The following is an 18,970-nucleotide window of genomic DNA, read 5'->3' as shown; positions in this document are numbered from 1 at the left end:
TTTCTGAAGAGATTCGAGCATTCCTGACACAACTTCAGAAGGGCTGCATATAAATCTGTCACTGCACCATCAAGACCTTCAAACAGTCAACAAGGAGGTTTTTCTAAATAGATAAGACCCACAGTAGGTTTTCATCACAGCAGAGATTGTTCTATAATTTCTGTAAATTGATTAAGAGTGTATGTATGAATGTATGTACAATGTCTTCAGCATTGTTTTATAGTGTAGAAGAAAATTAAAACCACAGAGCATCCACAAAAATGAGGAAACATTGTCTACATTATTTATAAAAATTCTAAAAGTTCTATACTGCTGCTTCCATGCAGGATTTTCAGTTGATGTACTACAGCAATAAAACTGGCGATACCTGTCATATCATATGAATATGTGTTGTGAAAATATTACAAATAAGCAAAAGACAGCACTAAACATTTGCGGTTCTTGTCATTACAGGCACGTCAAAACTGTGTTTGTGTGTGCATCAGCAGATCTGACCTGTTCGCTCATGCTGTTTAGGCCATCAGGTCCCAGAAGATTGACTGCTTGCTTAACGAGGTCAGTGCGACCGCAGTTAAGCATCCGAAAACCGAGGTCCTGCAGAAACTTAGCCTCAGTGGAGGCTGCATCTAGCTTTCGTGTGGCACAGAAGCAGTCGTCTGCTCTACAAAAGACAAGTATAATTGTAATGACCAGTGTAACATTAAGAGAGAAGAAACACAAAGAAGTAGAGTTGTGGTTTATGTCATTACTTTAGGTAAATATACCAAAAAAAATAAATCTATTGTATCCACTGAATAAAGTTGTATGATAAAATCTATTTAAAATAAAAAATAAAAATATTGCCCACATTGGTACACAAGTGTAATCATATTTATTGAAAACAGAGGTGTTAATCTCCAAATAACCTAATTTTATCATTGAAATATCATTAGCTTAAAGTTTATTTTATTTGATTAAAAGCATAATAGCTTTGATAATTGTGTTACTTTAATAATAATAATTACATTACTATAATAAAATTAGAAAACCCAACATTTCCTGGCTCTCCTTCACAGGAGGCCACTGGTTCCATTTTGAAAACAATGGATTGGAGCTGAACTCTAAGCCTAATTTTTTTCAATATAACTATTCAACATTACAAATGACACAGAAAGACTAACAGCTGCAAGCTATACTAAATGCATTTGATTTCTGATTTGAGTTTTATGACTTTTGGCTGTAAATAAATTTGCAATCTTGTTGCTAGTTAGCTAAATGAAATGGTTAACACTTGCTAGCTAAATCACAATTATCTTTGCACTGTAGTTCTAGAACACATAAATAGTCGGTTTGATTGTTCATTTAGGTATAGTGCTTAATTTTTTTTATCAAAAAGATGATGATTAAAAAGGCACAATTTAGCAAGCTAGCTACTGTATACAGATACATGCATACAGTATAAGAGTAAAGATTTAGCCTGCTAACTGCATCCACAAATTAACAAAGAAAATGGGTGAATGTGAAGATATTTTATACATACAGTGGTGTGAAAAACTATTTGCCCCCTTCCTGATTTCTTATTCTTTTGCATGTTTGTCACACTTAAATGTTTCTGATCATCAAACACATTTAACTATTAGTCAAAGATAACACAAGTAAACACAAAATGCAGTTTTTAAATGATGGTTTTTATTATTTAGGGAGAAAAAAAATCCAAACCTACATGGCCCTGTGTGAAAAAGTAATTGCCCCCTGAACCTAATAACTGGTTGGGCCACCCTTAGCAGCAATAACTGCAATCAAGTGTTTGCGATAACTTGCAACGAGTCTTTTACAGTGCTCTGGAGGAATTTTGGCCCACTCATCTTTGCAGAATTGTTGTAATTCAGCTTTATTTGAGAGTTTTCTAGCATGAACCGCCTTTTTAAGGTCATGCCACAACATCTCAATAGGATTCAGGTCAGGACTTTGACTGGGCCACTCCAAAGTCTTCATTTTGTTTTTCTTCAGCCATTCAAAGGTGGATTTGCTGGTGTGTTTTGGGTCATTGTCCTGCTGCAGCACCCAAGATCTCTTCAGCTTGAGTTGACGAACAGATGGCCGGACATTCTCCTTCAGGATCTTTTGGTAGACAGTAGAATTCATGGTTCCATCTATCACAGCAAGCCATCCAGGTCCTGAAGCAGCAAAACAACCCCAGACCATCACACTACCACCACCATATTTTACTGTTGGTATGGTGTTCTTTTTCTGAAATGCTGTGTTACTTTTACGCCAGATGTAACGGGACACGCACCTTCCAAAAAGTTCAACTTTTGTCTCGTCGGTCCACAAGGTATTTTCCCAAAAGTCTTGGCAATCATTGAGATGTTTTTTAGCAAAATTGAGACGAGCCTTGATGTTCTTTTTGCTTAAGTGGTTTGCGCCTTGGAAATCTGCCATGCAGGCCGTTTTTGCCCAGTCTCTTTCTTTTGGTGGAGTCGTGAACACTGACCTTAATTGAGGCAAGTGAGGCCTGCAGTTCTTTAGATGTTGTCCTGGGGTCTTTTGTGGCCTCTCGGATGAGTTGTCTCTGCGCTCTTGGGGTAATTTTGGTCGGCTGGCCACTCCTGGGAAGGTTCACCACTGTTCCATGTTTTTGCCATTTGTGGATAATGGCTCTCACTGTGGTTCGCTGGAGTCCCAAGGCTTTGGAAATGGCTTTATAACCTTTACCAGTCTGATAGATCTCAATTACTTTTGTTCTCATTTTTTTCTGAATTTCTTTGGATCTTGGCATAATGTCTAGCTTTTGAGGTGCTTTTGGTCTACTTCTCTGTGTCAGGTAGCTCCTATTTAAGTGATTTTTTGATTGAAACAGGTGTGGCAGTAATCAGGTCTGGGGGTGACTACAGAAATTGAACTTTTAACTGTGATAAACCACAGTTAAGTTATTTTTTAACAAGGGGGGGCAATTACTTTTTCACACAGGGCCATGTAGATTTGGAGTTTTTTTTCTCCCTTAATAACATAATCTTCATTTAAAAACTGCATTTTGTGTTCAATTATGTTATCTTTGACTAATAGTTAACGGTTTTTGATGAGCAGAAACATTTAAGTGTGACAAACATGCAAAAGAATAAGAAATCAGGAAGGGGGCAAATAGTTTTTCACACCACTGTATACAGTATATATTTTCCCCATATATACATACATCTGGCTTTTACAGTAGTTCAATCAAGACCTGCTGGTATTTATGAAAGAATTTCCTATATATTAACTCCTACTCTTGCACATCAATTTTTATGAATTGTTTTTTCAAAGTATCTCTTCACCTTTGCTAGGTGAAATCTGCTGGACTGCTTGCAAGTCATCAATATTCATAAACAGCCAACCACATTCATTAATATTTATAAATATATTTTGAAATACATCTACTGTGTTGAAAAAAAAAATAGGTACAAAATACTTAGCTGTGAAAAAGGCAAGGAGTTTAAATCTTAGTTTATCACAAATTGCTGGCTTTAATTTAAGGACAACTTAGTCACCAAGATGATGCTAACATACACTAGTAAATCAGCTAGCTAAATGCTTATGAGATTAACAACCAGATACATAGTCCATGTCAATACAGGTATGAATCTTCTTTAAAATGATTGCTTTGTGCTTTTTTTCTAAACTGAGCAGAAATATGCTGATTCATTATTTAATGTAATGAAACTCAAAGTTAAATCAATAGCTAGAAATCATCCTGCCATTTGTTTTTAGTGCTGTCTTGAGAGAAATGTGCTGTGCTGTGAAGATACAAAGTGGGAAAGTAGTTGGAAAATGACCTAAAAACAAACTTTACTCGCTGGTTATGGAGATTGTTGTCTTTGGGCAATTATATTATTTGCAGCAGAAATAGTACATATGTTTAAGAGAAACTGCTGAGACTTGCCATTTTCAGTTTAGAATTTGCTGTCTAACACTGTCAATTCTGTTGTTAGTTTTTTCGGGGTAAAGTAGCTCAAAAAGGCTTTCAAGAAATAACCAGCTGGTGTCAAACTTATTATTTACCTATTCATACCTTGTATAATAATATGCTTATCATAGTGTGTTATATTGTGGGGGAGCGGGGGGTGGGGGGTGTTAAGTGATCAGTGAAATGTCATTGCAAATAACGGTGATCATTGATTTGCTGTTAGGAACAATGATAATCAGGGATTTGTTGTATTTGTTGTTGGGAACAATAGAGATTGGCCACCAACAAATGGTTGATGGCGACAATAGTGCTCAGTGATAGGTTGTTGAAAACAAGAATGATCAATTATTGACTGTTGGGAGCAATGGTGAGCTCAGTGATTGACAGGAACAACTGCAGTCAATGATTAGTTGTTGGAAAAATTAGCAATAAGTTATTGGTTGTTAAGAACAATGGAGATCAGTGGGTTTTTTGTTCAATCAGAGATGATAAGTGAATAGTCGACAGGAACAATGATGAGCTGTGATTGGTTGCTTGGAACATTAGGGGAACATTAAGGGTTTTTGGAAACAATATCTATCAGTGATTGGTTGTTCTTCACAAATAGGCCTATCTATTCCAACTGATTTTCATGATTTTCCGAGTAAAGAAATATGATTCCATTTTATACAATTTTACATCATAATAACACAATTAACACTGGGTCATGTTGTGATCTCACACATCCAGGGTCACTAATTCAATCCTGAGCTTTATTTACTGTTATCCATGGGTCTATGGATTTTCTCTGGGTTCTCTACAGTCTTTTTACCTCTCAAAAATAGTGTTTCTGAGGAAGAATATGTATTTAATATGACTTTGAATAGGATAAGCAAGGTACTAAGGATGAATAAAATAATATATATTCTAAAATAAATATACTAATATGTACTGTATGCATAATGCAACCACGGGGGGGGGGCGCAATCCAGTGTCTTCTTGTGCCAGTCCCAAGTCTGGATAAATGCAGAGGGTTGTGTCAGGAAGGGCATCCGACGTAAAACATTTGCCAAATCAATGATGCGAATCAAGAATATAATTTTCATACCGGATCGGTCGTGGCCCGGGTTAACAACGACCGCCACTGGTGCTGTTGACCTACAGGGTGCTGGTGGAAATTGGGCTACTGTTGGTCGAAGAAGAAGAGGAGGAAGGCGTGTGCGTAAGCAGAGAGAGAAGAGGAAAGGCAAGAGTTTAGGAGTGATAGTAGGGACTTTGAATGTTGGGACCATGACAGGGAAGGTAAGAGAGTTAGTTGATATGATGCAGAGAAGAAAGGTGGATATACTGTGTGTACAGGAGACCAGGTGGAAAGGTAGCAAGGCTAGAAGCTTAGGATCAGGGTTCAAATTGTTTTACCATGGTGTGGATAGGAAAAGAAATGGAGTAGGAGTTATCCTAAAAGAGGAGTTTGTAAGGAATGTTCTAGAGGTGAAGAGAGTATCAGATAGGGTGATGAGTCTGAAGCTGGAAATTGAAGGGATAATGTTCAATGTTGTTAGTGGTTATGCCCCACAGGTAGGATGTGAGTTAAAAGAGAAGGAGAAATTCTGGAGTGAGTTAAATAAAGTGATGCAGAGCATCCCCAGAGGTGAGAGAGTGGTGATTGGTGCAGACTTCAATGGACATGTTGGGGAAGGGAACAGAGGTGATGAAAATGTGATGGGAAGGTTTGGTCTTCAGGACAGGAATGTAGAAGGACAGATGGTGGTGGACTTTGCAAAGAGGATGGAAATGGCAGTAGTAAATACTTTCTTCCAGAAGAGGCAGGAACATAGGGTGACATATAAGAGTGGAGGCAGAAGCACTCAGGTCGACTACATCTTGTGTCGACGTTGTAACCTGAAAGAGATCAGTGACTGCAAAGTGTTGGTAGGGGAGAGTGTAGCCAGACAACACAGAATGGTGGTGTGTAAAATAACCCTGGTGGTGAGGAAGGCGAAGAGGACAAAAGCAGAGCAGAGGACAAAGTGGTGGAAGCTGAGAAAGGAAGAATGTTGTGAAGTCTTTAGGGAGGAGTTGAGACAGGCTATAGGTGGTCAGGAGGTGCTTTCAGTTGACTGGACAACTACAGCCAATGTGATCAGGGAGACAGGTAGGAGGGTACTTGGTGTATCATCAGGTAAGGGGAAAGTGGACAAGGAGACTTGGTGGTGGAATGAGGAAGTCCAGGAGTGTATACAGGGAAAGAGGCTAGCTAAGAAGAAGTGGGACACTGAGAGGACTGAAGAGAGTAGACAGGAGTACAGGGAGATGCAGAGTAAGGTGAAGGTAGAGGTGGCAAAGGCCAAACAAAGAGCATATGAGGACTTGTATGCTAGGCTAGACAGTAAGGAGGGAGAGGGGGATCTGTACAGGTTGGCAAGGCAGAGAGATAGAAATGGGAAGGATGTGCAGCAGGTTAGAGTGATTAAAGATAGAGATGGAAATGTACTGACAGATGCCAGGAGGGTGATGGGAAGATGGAAGGAGTATTTTAAGGAGTTGATGAATGAGGAAAACGAAAGAGAACAAAGAGTAGAAGAGGTGACTGTTGTCGAGCAGGAAGTAGCAAATATTGGTAGAAGTGAGGTGAGAAGGGCATTGAAGAGGATGAAGAGTGGAAAGGCTGTTGGTCCTGATGACATACCTGTGGAGGTATGGAAGTGCTTAGGAGAGGTGGCAGTAGAGTTTTTGACAAGTTTGTTTAACAAGATCTTGGAGAGTGAGAGGATTCCAGAGGAATGGAGGAGAAGTGTATTGGTGCCAATTTTTAAAAACAAGGGAGATGTGCAAAGCTGTGGCAATTATAGAGGTATAAAGCTAATGAGCCAGACAATGAAGCTGTGGGAAAGAGTAGTGGAAGCTAGGTTAAGGGCAGAGGTGAGCATTTGTGAGCAGCAATATGGTTTTATGCCTAGAAAGAGTACATCAGATGCAGTATTTGCTTTGAGGATGCTGGCGGAGAAGTACAGAGAAGGTAACAGGGAGTTGCATTGTGTCTTTTTAGATTTAGAGAAAGCGTATGACAGGGTGCCAAGAGAGGAGCTGTGGTATTGTATGAGGAAGTCTGGAGTGGCAGAGAAGTATGTTAGAGTGGTGCAGGACATGTATGAGAGCTGTAAGACAGTGGTAAGATGTGCTGTAGGTGTGACAGAAGAGTTTAAGGTGGAGGTGGGTCTGCATCAAGGATCGGCTCTAAGCCCCTTTTTGTTTGCTCTGGTGATGGACAGGATGACAGATGAGGTAAGACAGGAGTCCCCATGGACTATGATGTTTGCAGATGACATTGTGCTCTGTAGCGAGAGCAGGGAACAGGTGGAGGAAAATTTGGAGAGGTGGAGGTATGCTCTGGAAAGCAGAGGAATGAAGGTTAGCCGCAGCAAGACGGAATACATGTGTGTGAATGAGAGGGACCCAGGAGGATCGGTGAGGCTACAGGGAGCAGAGGTAAAGAAGGTGCAGGATTTTAAGTACTTAGGGTCAACGGTCCAGAGCAACGGAGAGTGTGGAAAGGAGGTGAAGAGGCGGGTACAGGCAGGTTGAAATGGGTGGAGAAAAGTGTCAGGTGTGTTGTGCGATAAAAGAGTATCAGCGAGAATGAAAGGAAAGGTGTACAGGACAGTGGTAAGACCAGCGATGCTCTACGGCTTAGAGACAGTGGCGCTGAAGAAAGGACAGGAGGCAGAGTTGGAGGTAGCAGAGCTGAAAATGTTAAGGTTCTCTTTGGGAGTGACAAGGATGGATAGGATTAAGAATGAGTTTATCAGAGGGACAACCCACGTTAGATGTTTTGGAGATAAAGTCAGAGAGGCCAGATTGAGGTGGTTTGGGCATGTTCAGAGGAGAGATTGTGAATATATCGGTAGAAGAATGCTGAGGTTGGAACTGTCAGGCAGGAGGTCTAGAGGAAGACCAAAGAGGAGATTTATGGATGCAGTGAGAGAGGACATGAAGTTAGTTGGTGTGAGAGAAGAGGATGCAGAGGATAGGGTTAGATGGAGGCAGATGATTCGCTGTGGCGACCCCTGAAAGGGAACAGCCGAAAGACAAAGAAGAAGTATTGTATGCATCCAACATGTACTTAATTTGGAAATAAATATGGGTATCAATGAAGTGGTACTTCCAAATTCAGTTTAATATTAATACAGATACCTTAATTTTTTTGCTTTTCTATAGGCCTGTTTACCAGAAAACAGCAGCATTTATGTTTCTCTGCTGTGCAGTTAATGGCCTGTGTGCACTCTAATAACCCCAACATTAAAACCGCTGAGTGCTGAACAGGAAGCCTGGCACTTACTGATTTCAAGTGAAGTTTTATTTCAACAAACTAGTGCCAGGGTAAGAACAGCCCTAAAGCCATGCTTTGTTTATTTGGCAGGATTAGAACATTTGTCAAACATCTCTTAAGCGAAAGCTGCATTAGTCATTTACATAGCACTTCAAAGTCTGCCACTGTGTCAGTATACTAAGGTATCTGGTTCTCATTCATTCATCGTACACATCGTATGATAAGTGCCTATCATAAAAATGGTCTGGAACCTATTTCGTGAACAATGGGAATGAGGCAGAAATATAAACTCAAAGGTAACATTTACACACTTGTTGTCACCTCACTGTGATGTAGCATAGACACAAACATTATTAACAAAAATTATACAAAAAGTTTTTTAAATACTTTTTTTTATAAAAGCAAATTTATGTTTATGTTTACAAAAAAAAAAAAAAAACATTTTACTTCTCTATATAATCCCCTGCTACCCTAATCCCAGTGTTTTACTAATGCTTGAAAACCCATGAGGAACAAGTTTTCTTTATATGCCAAAGCTTTCTTTCTTCATGTCTGAAGCCCTGGCCTCCCAGGAAACTCATTTAATGGCCAAACCATGTGAAAATGGCTAGGAGCGAGTGACGGGGGAGTGGCAATAACTCCCAGCTGACTTCCTGCAAAGTATAAGTGGTGTTGGTAAATGATTGTGTGTATAGTTCCTGTAGACAGATCTGTCTCTTCTAACTTTTGGTGACAAGTTGTCTATCAATTTTTAAGGATCAGGTGTTCTACTCATTGAATGTTCATGGGAACGACTGCAGTGGGCTCTGTGGCCAGGATCGTCATTCACGGACGCACAGGCTTCTTTAAAACATTTGCGCTATGAAAATCTTTTACTAAGGCTTACGTAGCAAATGATAATCGGTTACATCTCCATCACAAGTCATTTCATTACAAGTCCTGGCTTGACTTGAACATTGCCTCGTAGTATCCGTAAGGATTTATTAACCCTACATTCTTGCAAATTTCATTTTGATAAAAACATTTATTTTTATACAGTAACTAATAAAAGATATAGGGTATTTAGTTATTAATAAAGACAGTGATTTTTCTTTAAATTGCAATTTCACTTCATAAACCATGTATTATTAACCAGCTCTTCATGAAGGTTTTGTAGTTTTATTTATTCCCCGGATAAGCAGACGTCGTACAGTACAGTACAGTATGTAAAGCACAAACCTCTGAGGGTTAAAATCCGTAACTCTCACAAATTCATTGTACTCCATTTCATCTCCAATCATCAGCGATTTTCTTTGCTTTGGCTTCTGCTTTTGGTATCCACACTTGTCTTGTCATTGATTAATTCCCTGATTATGTTATGCATGTCTGGTTTTCACCTCATCGATATACTGCTGACAGTAATGAATTAGCAGCGATTAAACCTTTAAACCCCACAGAACCCATCAGCAGAGTCAGGCAAACATTTCCTATTCAAAGCAGTTCCTTTAAAATACGTCTTGAGGGTTACAATCTCATCTGTCACAGCTAAAATAAAAGTGTACGTTTGAAAGATCTATCATTACTAAAACTGTCCTTTCACCATCATGATGACAGGAGAAAAAGTAGTAGCAAATCATAATCTTTGGAATCTACATTATTTGCTCCTTGTAATTATAACCCACAGGATATTACAGGTAAGAAAATGATATTTTCTAAAAAATATTCTAATCTGAAAGCACAAGGTAAGATAAACTTAAATATATCCAACAACCCCTTGTGTTCGTGACATTTGAATTCCATACTTACATTCATTCTTTTACTCCTTTATTGAATTTGCCTGCGGGGAGAGCTTTTTACTGTGAACACCGACTGTGTGAATAATTCCAAATTATTTATCATGCCAGAATAGTTGAGGTTTAACTTAATAATGACACAGAATCTGTGTTTGATTAAAAAAAAAAAAAAGAAAAAAAAAAGAAAAAGTTGGTGGGAAGGTAGAAAATCTTTTAGATTTAAATTCTAAAGCTTTTTCTACTTGATAAGTTATGCAACATCACTGTTTTTCTGAAACATGGACTCCTTAAAACTTTGCCAAAACTATATTCAGCTCCAAGACTCAGGTTTAGACCCAACCAAATAGAAAATCTCATGAAAACACCTGCATGTGCGTCCAGCATTATTTCATCCAGACTAAAATAAAAAAATACTGATTCAAAGTCTGCTCATTTGAACTCACGCTGGCCAATAAACCAGAGGGAGCTTGAGATTTTTATCTTATTGTATAACTCAAATTCATGCACGCTTGAGATTAGACATAAAAAAAATCTGCAGACTTCCTGATTCTTAACATTAAAGCGTTCTGACACTTCACCGCTAACTTTCCACTGTCTCAGTGCTGTGTTTGCTTTTTCCCACATTTAGTTACATTATCATTCTTAGAGCAGGAGGCCTAACCACACATAAAGTAGATATGTATGATCTGTGGGTATATTTCGATTTAACCATACATACATACAAGAGTATCTTTTATGGTGCCGAGCTGCAACTTACTTCAGCTGCCGCGGCTCGCAGTCCACTCCAGGCAGGAGCAGTCTGGCGGCCTGTCTCACATCATCACTGTCTACAGAAACGCTCAGCCGGTGCTCAGTGTGTGCTACAGCCACCCGGATCCACTCCATTAGTGGAGGCAGAACGATGAACGGCCTGGAAGAGAATGAACAGCCAGAGGGGATACATGCTGAAATAGGCATCTTATCTAAGTGTTCCAACTGTGGTGAGAAAAATAATTAACAAACCAAGGTTCAGCATACTAAAGAGATAATACAACAGTTTCTGATTTAAAACAAGTAATTATTTAATCAAAGTGTGGGCATTATATTCTGACAGGTCAGGTACGTGACAATCATGAAAAAAGAGGAGATATTCACATTTCTTTTATGTGCTAATAATTACAGACACTAAGCTGCATCAAATTAGAACAGCTCAGAATCTGGACATGAATATAAAAAAAAGTGCTGAATGTGTGCTGATTTTAATTTCTTTATAAGAGGCTTTCAGTCCAGACGAAGAAACTAAATATATATATATATATTTTTTTTAATACCTAACACTTTTGATTGTCAAGAATAACAGAACACTAGCAATAGGAGTTAAAAACTCACTTTCTTTCTCTATATAATCCCCTGCTACACTAATGCACTTAACGCAGCATTTCACTAGTGCTATAACAAAGTTCTCTCAGTTCACTGGAGCCATGATCAGACTGTCTGCTTCACATCTGAAATGCTGGTCTCCCAGGAACTCCTTTAATGGCCAAACATGTTGAAACAGCTTGGGGTGAGTCCAGGACCGGGATGGGGCAATAACTCCCAGCCGACTTCCTGAAATGTGCAAGTGATGTTTGTGAATGTTTGTGCATATTATTCCCACAGACAGATGCAAAGTTATCCATCAATGTTCAAAGATCTTTTTTTTATTTTTTTTTTATGCGGGGTGGGGCCTCTGTGTTTGGACTTGTTTGTCATGGTGCTTGATTGGATTAATGTCTGGGGAGTTTGGAGGCTGTCCCAACAACTTTGAACTATTTGCCTGCTAAGCACTGTGTGCGGTGGGTTGTGATGCACTGGGTTTTTTGATACCTTTCTGTCTTGGCCAGCGCTGACTTTTTTCTGCAGATTCTGCAGGATCAGGCTGGCTTTCGGTCCCTGCAGATATAGATGAGCTTTTAGGTGCCCGTGATCATGTGACCCATTTACTGATATATAATTTATCATCACTGTTAATCAATTTACCTGTCAGTGGTGTTAATGATATGGTTAATTGGTGTACAATAAATAGGGGAATTAGTTTGTGAATAATTACTTTGCATAATCCAATAAAAGATTTTTATACCACATCACATTTGGATTCTCAATCAGATTACTCAGAAGGCAATGGATTGTTTTCTACAACAGCAGCTCTGGCAGTAGCCCCAGATGAAAGGCTCATGATCCTGCAGTTGTGTTTTATTGTTTCTACAGTAGCTCTTATGCTCCACAAATTGCAGTTGTTAATGTTGAGAGATTTCCATGAGCATTTAACATTTTTTAAAAGGAGTCACCAGTCTGAGAACTATGTAACAGTCAAAAGTATAATATCAGAATATCAATCAGAAGTAATAATAATTACAATAATAAAACCAGGGAGAAAATGGCTTAGTGGTAAGTTTCTCGTCTGAAATGCATAAGGCCCGGGTTTCATTCCCCTAAAGGACCAAATCCCAGCCACTGGATGCAGTAACGGTACCAGGCCTGGATAAAATGGGAAGGTTGTGTCAGGAAGGGCATCTGGCATTAAACCTGTGCCAAGTTGTTTATTTGATTTTTAATTTATACCTGCTGTAACTTAAGTGATTGCTTGGTTTGTCAGATATTCCTCACCATTAAATGCAACTATAATAGTTAATAGTTAAAAATGCAATCATCAGTGAATTTCCATTATATATGAGAAATAAAACACTTTGTAAATTGCTGTTATTAGACAATAATCAATTTCACACTATCAAGTTATTCATTATTTTTCTATAAAAGCATGCCTTGTTGTATTTCGATTCAAGATTAAAAGAACTTTATTAATCCCAGAGAAAAATTGCTTAAACAAGAAGTTTATGTATCAACCAAGCCATGCTCCTTATCATGATAATCACAGCTTCAGTGAGCTTCAGCTAAAAAAAAAAAACACACACACACACACAACAGTGTGCTCTAAAATGGCCCATGCTATTTGTTCATTACCTCAGCACAACAGCTTTGCAGTATCTATTCGCCCACACGCTGCCCAGAAAACGCTGTGAAAATGTTGATCTTTTGTGTTTCACATTCTGCACATGCCCACTGGCTGTTACACACCAGCTATAAGTGGGACAAAAAGTATTTGTGCTATATAAATCCTTGCTCAATTCAGATATAATGGAAAGTTTGAACTTTACAGCCCTGTAATATAACTCTGATAGCAAAAACTATAAAATATTTAACATATTATTTCTAAAAACATAAATTGTCACAACACAAATGTCACTTTTTTTTATTATTTTAATGTGTTTTCCATGACCTGGTTTATTTTACAGCTAGATTTCCTCAATCGACAGCCATTCCCTCCAGACACCTACCCACCTCTAGAGAGCCTGCCAGGAATCTTTGCCAAAACAAACCAAATGCCTTCCAGCCTGCTTCAGGACCATCTAACACGTGTCCACTTACAGTACTCGCCTCTCCACCCTAAAGAGCAATGCACGCACATAGACCACACTGTAGAATCCACATGCATAGTTCTCTTCTGATTCAGTTTTGGAATTAAAACTCAAGAACAGAACAAAGAGGAAGGGAGTAGGTCCTAAAAGTAGGGGAAAAAAAAAAACCATCAGGAATTCAACAAATTTAGCTTAAACAGTATCAAATACTAAGTATTTTGGCAAAATATACTACTTGGACAAAAAAGCTCAACATTTCAAAACTGTCAAAAATATTAGGCTGCATCAAGCAAAGAAATCAAGATTTTAAATTACTGGAACTGAGTTGTAAGAACCCGTTAATACATTATCAAAACCTGTAAGGATAGTGCTGAACCGTGAACTAATTGGAACTTTGTGGAATGAAAGTTTTTCAGGAAAACACTTGATGAAATTACATGGTAAAAAAATCATCAGTAAAAACCCAGGGCACATAATTACTAAGTGTCACAGAGAGGGAAATCACTCGTACTTGTCCAAAAATTCTCAAAGTGAGGCAAATTTGGTCTTATTTTTAGGAGTAGGAGTAAGAGCAATTTATCAACATTCTTAAAATAGGAAAATCACTCACATCTCCACCAAAATGTAGGAGAGCTCCAGAGGTGTCCTAAATGGTTAGGAATAGCAAGGAAATGATGTTCGGACAGAGACGCCCACACATTATTTGACAATAATCTAAAGTCAGCCAAAGACCTGAATGTACCAGGTTTTCACATCTTTGGATTTTTTTCTTTCTGATGACAAAGGCACACTGCAGGACTCGAATTTTAAAAGAGTGATTATGGGAGTATGAGGAACTGACCACTTGATTAATACTGTATATTGTGTGGTTTTGGCCAGGAGGTATATTTCACCATGCTGAAGTATGAATGTATGTATCTTAACATAATCTTCTTGATAAGCCACATAGCACAATGCTTTGCTCAGAAGTTTTGGCAGTTTTTTTTCTCATTTATAAAAATAATGTAAAAGTACAATTCCAACAGCAAACCTGCAATCCAATCTGTAAATATGGACAAGATATTCTAATGTCTCTGAAGATTCACTATTCACTCTCTAGGTAGCATTTTGCTAACATTCTTGCTAACATCATAACCATCTCATTAATAATGGTAGCAATAGGAAATTGCTATTTGCCAGTTTTTAGAATTCTCCTGTGGCAGGGGCATTGGCAGGCATAATCCTCTATGCACTTTTTTATTGGTTTTGGTTGGTTTAAATGTTGATGCACATTTCTGGTACTTAATCATGCAGTTGGTGATTAGTAGTAGCCTGATTTAGCTTATCTTGTGTGTAATCAGGCAAATAAGTAAATTTTTTCAAGCTTTTGAAATCAGAAAGCGACCTGTTGTATGCAGTGAAGGCTGGGCTGAGAGCAGCAAGAGCATTGCTTCCGGCACTTGAAATGCATTTGCTATGATAATCAGTGTTTTATGGTGGATAAATTGCAAAAAAAAAAAAAAAAAACAGGAATCAATCTCTCTCACTCCTTCTTGCTCTCTCACACAATGAGTAGCTGTATATGCGTGTGTTTCACCTAGACGTTAAAGGTAGCATACACGTGGGAATGTGGTTCTTGAACATACTACGAAATATAATCCTGCCAGTGACCTTTACAGTAGGTGTATTGTTTTGGGCAGAATCTATTTGACAGGGTACTGGAAATGTATTTTCTTTTTTTCCTCCACAAGCTACATACTGTACATGCCGGCCTATAGTCTGTTTCTTTCTGCCCCAACACACACCTCTAACTTGTACACCACAACATTATTGCTCTCAGCATTGAAATTCTGCCCAAAGCAGCATTTTGGAAATACAGTAGTAGCTCAGTGGTTAAGATGTTGGACTTCTAATCAGAAGCTCCCAATTTCGATTTTTGATTTCCAAGCCGCTATTGCTGAACCCTTCAGCTCAGTTTTATGAATCAGATGAATCTAAGTAGCTGTGGATTAGTGCGTCTGCAAAATTTCGTAATTGAATATCTGACATAGTGTGAGCCTAGTGTAAGCACAAGTGTAGAGGAAGAAGAAATTTCTTGGATTTTTTCCAGTTAAAGTTGAATCTCTTATTGTGCCCAAATCATGTGTAAAGGCCGTTATAAACAGGTTGGCCATAAGCTTAAAATACAAATCATTATGCCCAGTATTGTGTGGGCTCTGCCACAGGGGCAGCACAACAAGACATTTAGTGGTGTGCTCTGGTGTTTAGCACCAGGATGTTAGCAGGATTGGGCTGCAGGATTGGGTCTCCATAAATCAGACTTGTTCGTCTTGCTTGGTTGGACTGACATCTGGGAAATCTGGAAGGCAGATGAACACCCTTAAATACTTTCTGCGATAAGCCCCATGATGCACTGAGTGTTCTAATACCTTTCTATCGTGACCAGCATTAACGTTTTTTTCAGCAATTTGGCCTACCTTAGCTTTTCTGTGGGATTGGACTAGATGGGCTGGACTTTGCTCCCCAAAGGCATAAATGAGACTTGGGTACAAATGATCCTGTCATCAGTTTACTGGTATATAATTGATAATCAATGTTTATTTCACTTGGCAGTAATGTTAGTTTTGTGGCTGATCAGTTTACAATAGAATCAATGATTTAGTGGCAAGCTTAAGTAAAGGCAAATTACTGTAAACACAACTTAAAAAAACAGCTATAAAAAGCAGTCCAACCTAGGTAAAATATCTAGAGTGGATATAAATGTAAAATTATAACATAATTACACTATTTTGCATCAGTTACAAATTGACCACCAAGGGCTTGTTAATAATAAGTTCTTAATTATTAGCGCACAAAATCATTATATATATACATATTCATTGTTCATTGTGGTTTGTTTAAATTGTTCAAATCACAATGAAGAATTTGAGATTCTCAAGGTCTGATTCATTCAGCGTAGTTTCGCAGATATAAGAGTTGGATATAAGCGTCAAGTTTTAAGGACAAAGTTTAAAAAAAAAAATAAATCAATCAAACACTGTAATCTAAATCCTTTCAGAAACTTTTACCAACCTTTCTGACTCAGTAAAAAACACTAAACAGCAGAAGGCAGGCATTTCTGATGGAGTGAGAGAAAGCACACAAAGGCAGAGGTGAAGATTGGCAGCAAAACAGTTTCTGTTCTTTCTTTTTCATTTTTTTCAGTAGCTTGAGTTATTGACTGACCAAAAGGAATCACTCATTACTCATTACTCATACTTAAACAATGACTCCTTGTAAGAGAGGAGCGAATGTTGGTCATGAGTGAAAGAAAAGAATCACGAAACAAGCGAATTTAAACTAATGACGCCAGCGCCGAATCGCGTAAAGAAAAGTGAGAACATTGGACATGATCCACCTGAATCACAGGAAGAGGATCAGATTTAGCATACATGCAGTTACAAAAACAAAATCCGAATTCATGATTCACAGATGTTTAAAATTCAATATATCGAGCAATCAAAAATTTATATCATTACATGGTTTTATTCTTTAAAGAAAACACACAGGGTTTAAGTCTCTCAACACGTCTTATTTTTTTTCCAATTCTGTCCCTTCATGGATGCGACAGCAGCATCAATTCAACCTCTTCTTGATCAGCAGCCCACCAGCCGTCCACATCCCTTCAATCTTCACTCTCCTTTTTTCTCTCAGCGATACATCTCTTCTTAACCTCTTACTTTCGCTTCTATTTCCCTCCCTTCTTTTGTTCTCTCTATGGAACAGTTATCCACAGCTGAAATGAGCCCTGAGGAGAACAAGAGCAGCTGTTCTCTAGAGAATCTGGTAACTCATTCTTGAGCTCTTACTCTCCGGCAGCACACGGGCCTCTCTTGGAGTCCTCAAAAGGATTTTTTAATCAGAGAAACTCATCAATCCAGAAACGTCCCAGCGGGTGTGTCAAACTGCAAAGCACATTGTGAACAGTGAACACCTCGCCAAACTTTCCATTAGCATTCCCATCTCCATCAGCCACTTACCAGCAGGCCTGAAGCTCATTTCACTGTATAACATAACAATTAAAACCCTTAATGATCTCTCCCTCCCTCTCTTTCTTTGCCTGTAACTTTAACTTGCAGAATTGCCTTCAAATTGAATCAGGAAGCATTAGTAATGTGATTTAAGCGTCTGTCATCGGGACTGATTTATGATTAACTGTTTATTTACCACTTTTGTCCAGTTTTGCAGAAATCCAGGACACAGTAGTCATTTCCTTCACTGTAGGTGCCCAACAATGTAGACCCACTTCAACTTGAATTGAATTATGGCAGCAATGTGTAGTATTACTGTATGTTTCCTCTCAAGATGTCAGATGCTATCATCTGATCATCAGAAGAGGCATATATTTGTCATATTGAAGTGTGTATACATTTTCATATATATATATATATATATATATATATATATATATATATATATATATATATCAGATACATACATACATACATACATACATACATACAGTACATACATACACATACTGTACATGCACACACACAACACATATTATAAAATATCTATATGTAGTTTTCTGCTTTGTGCTTTGTGGTTGCTCCTACCTTTCTGTGTGCAGGGTGACTTTGGAGGGCTCCACATTGGGGTTCTCCCACTCTATCTGGGGACAGTGCATGAAGTAGCAGAGAGTGTACAGAGCCTCCGGTTCCCAGTGTATGGGTCCTCCGTTGTTCTGTTGCACCGGTGTGCCATTGCTTGGGCTCTTGATGTGGAGGGGCTGGAGTTGGTGCATAGCGCGAGACACCAGATCACCTGCAGGGGGTGACATGTTAGGTCAGATTTAAAGGTCTGAAGCGTGTGGTTTGCAATCAACTTTATTAAGCTAAGGGTGGAAATTAAAATGATCTCTTTGGGAAATCTTCTAAAGTCAATGAGCTATGAAAAGAAAAACAGGCATTGTATCAGTATGAAGCCTAGAGAACCATGTAAACAATGTTTTTAATGCTTAAGGAGGACCTAGAGAGCAGTGATCTTTATATTCATTTATACTATTTTATATAATTGTAATTAGCAAAAGAAAACTGTCTCTCAGTTTTCAATCGTCTGTAGTTATTTCTTTTAAAAGACTTGATGTCCTTTGTGGAGACCAGAGTAAGATGTCAAATATGGGAGGTATATCAGAATTTGTGCCAAATAGATATTTATTCACCCTCTGTACACACAAGCACGCACGCATCCAGACCCAGACTAAATTCTTCACAGTATGATCTTACTAGTGTGTCAATTTGAAGAGTAAAAAAAAAATAAAAAACCTAAAGTCTTTTGTAGTAACCGAGAAAAATAATACTTTACTGTACCACTAGTCACTAGCTGTTAGGGAATCTCTGGCCTAACGTACTTTACTATATGTATTTGAGTTAAAAACAAATTACACTGAAAACTCAGTTTAATGTTTTAAGGGAAAAAAAAAAATTACCACCATTAATAATCAAGACTTACAAGCATCACAGGACCCTAAAATCCGTGTCATCTTTAGTCGTGTAAATTATAGAAATAAAAA

At 38.3% G+C, this 18,970-nt stretch overlaps 1 protein-coding gene across 2 annotated transcripts in view; it reads right to left on the bottom strand.

Annotated features, from left to right (window-relative positions):
* The window catches only part of btbd11a (BTB (POZ) domain containing 11a), a 241,770-nt gene that overhangs the window by 27,526 nt on the left and 195,274 nt on the right, over positions 1-18,970 (bottom strand). For both annotated transcript variants that reach the window (XM_053508588.1, XM_053508589.1), the window contains exons 3-5: positions 18,015-18,222; positions 10,761-10,913; positions 496-661 (exon numbers count right to left, since the gene is read on the bottom strand). In XM_053508588.1, the coding sequence (XP_053364563.1) occupies positions 496-661; positions 10,761-10,913; positions 18,015-18,222 (527 nt within the window). The remainder of the gene's footprint in view (positions 1-495; positions 662-10,760; positions 10,914-18,014; positions 18,223-18,970) is intronic.

This window comes from Clarias gariepinus, chromosome 12, assembly GCF_024256425.1.
Source record: "Clarias gariepinus isolate MV-2021 ecotype Netherlands chromosome 12, CGAR_prim_01v2, whole genome shotgun sequence".
NCBI lineage: Eukaryota > Metazoa > Chordata > Actinopteri > Siluriformes > Clariidae > Clarias > Clarias gariepinus.
Note: the sequence above shows the minus strand (reverse complement) of the source record. Positions and strands in the feature narration are given on the sequence as shown.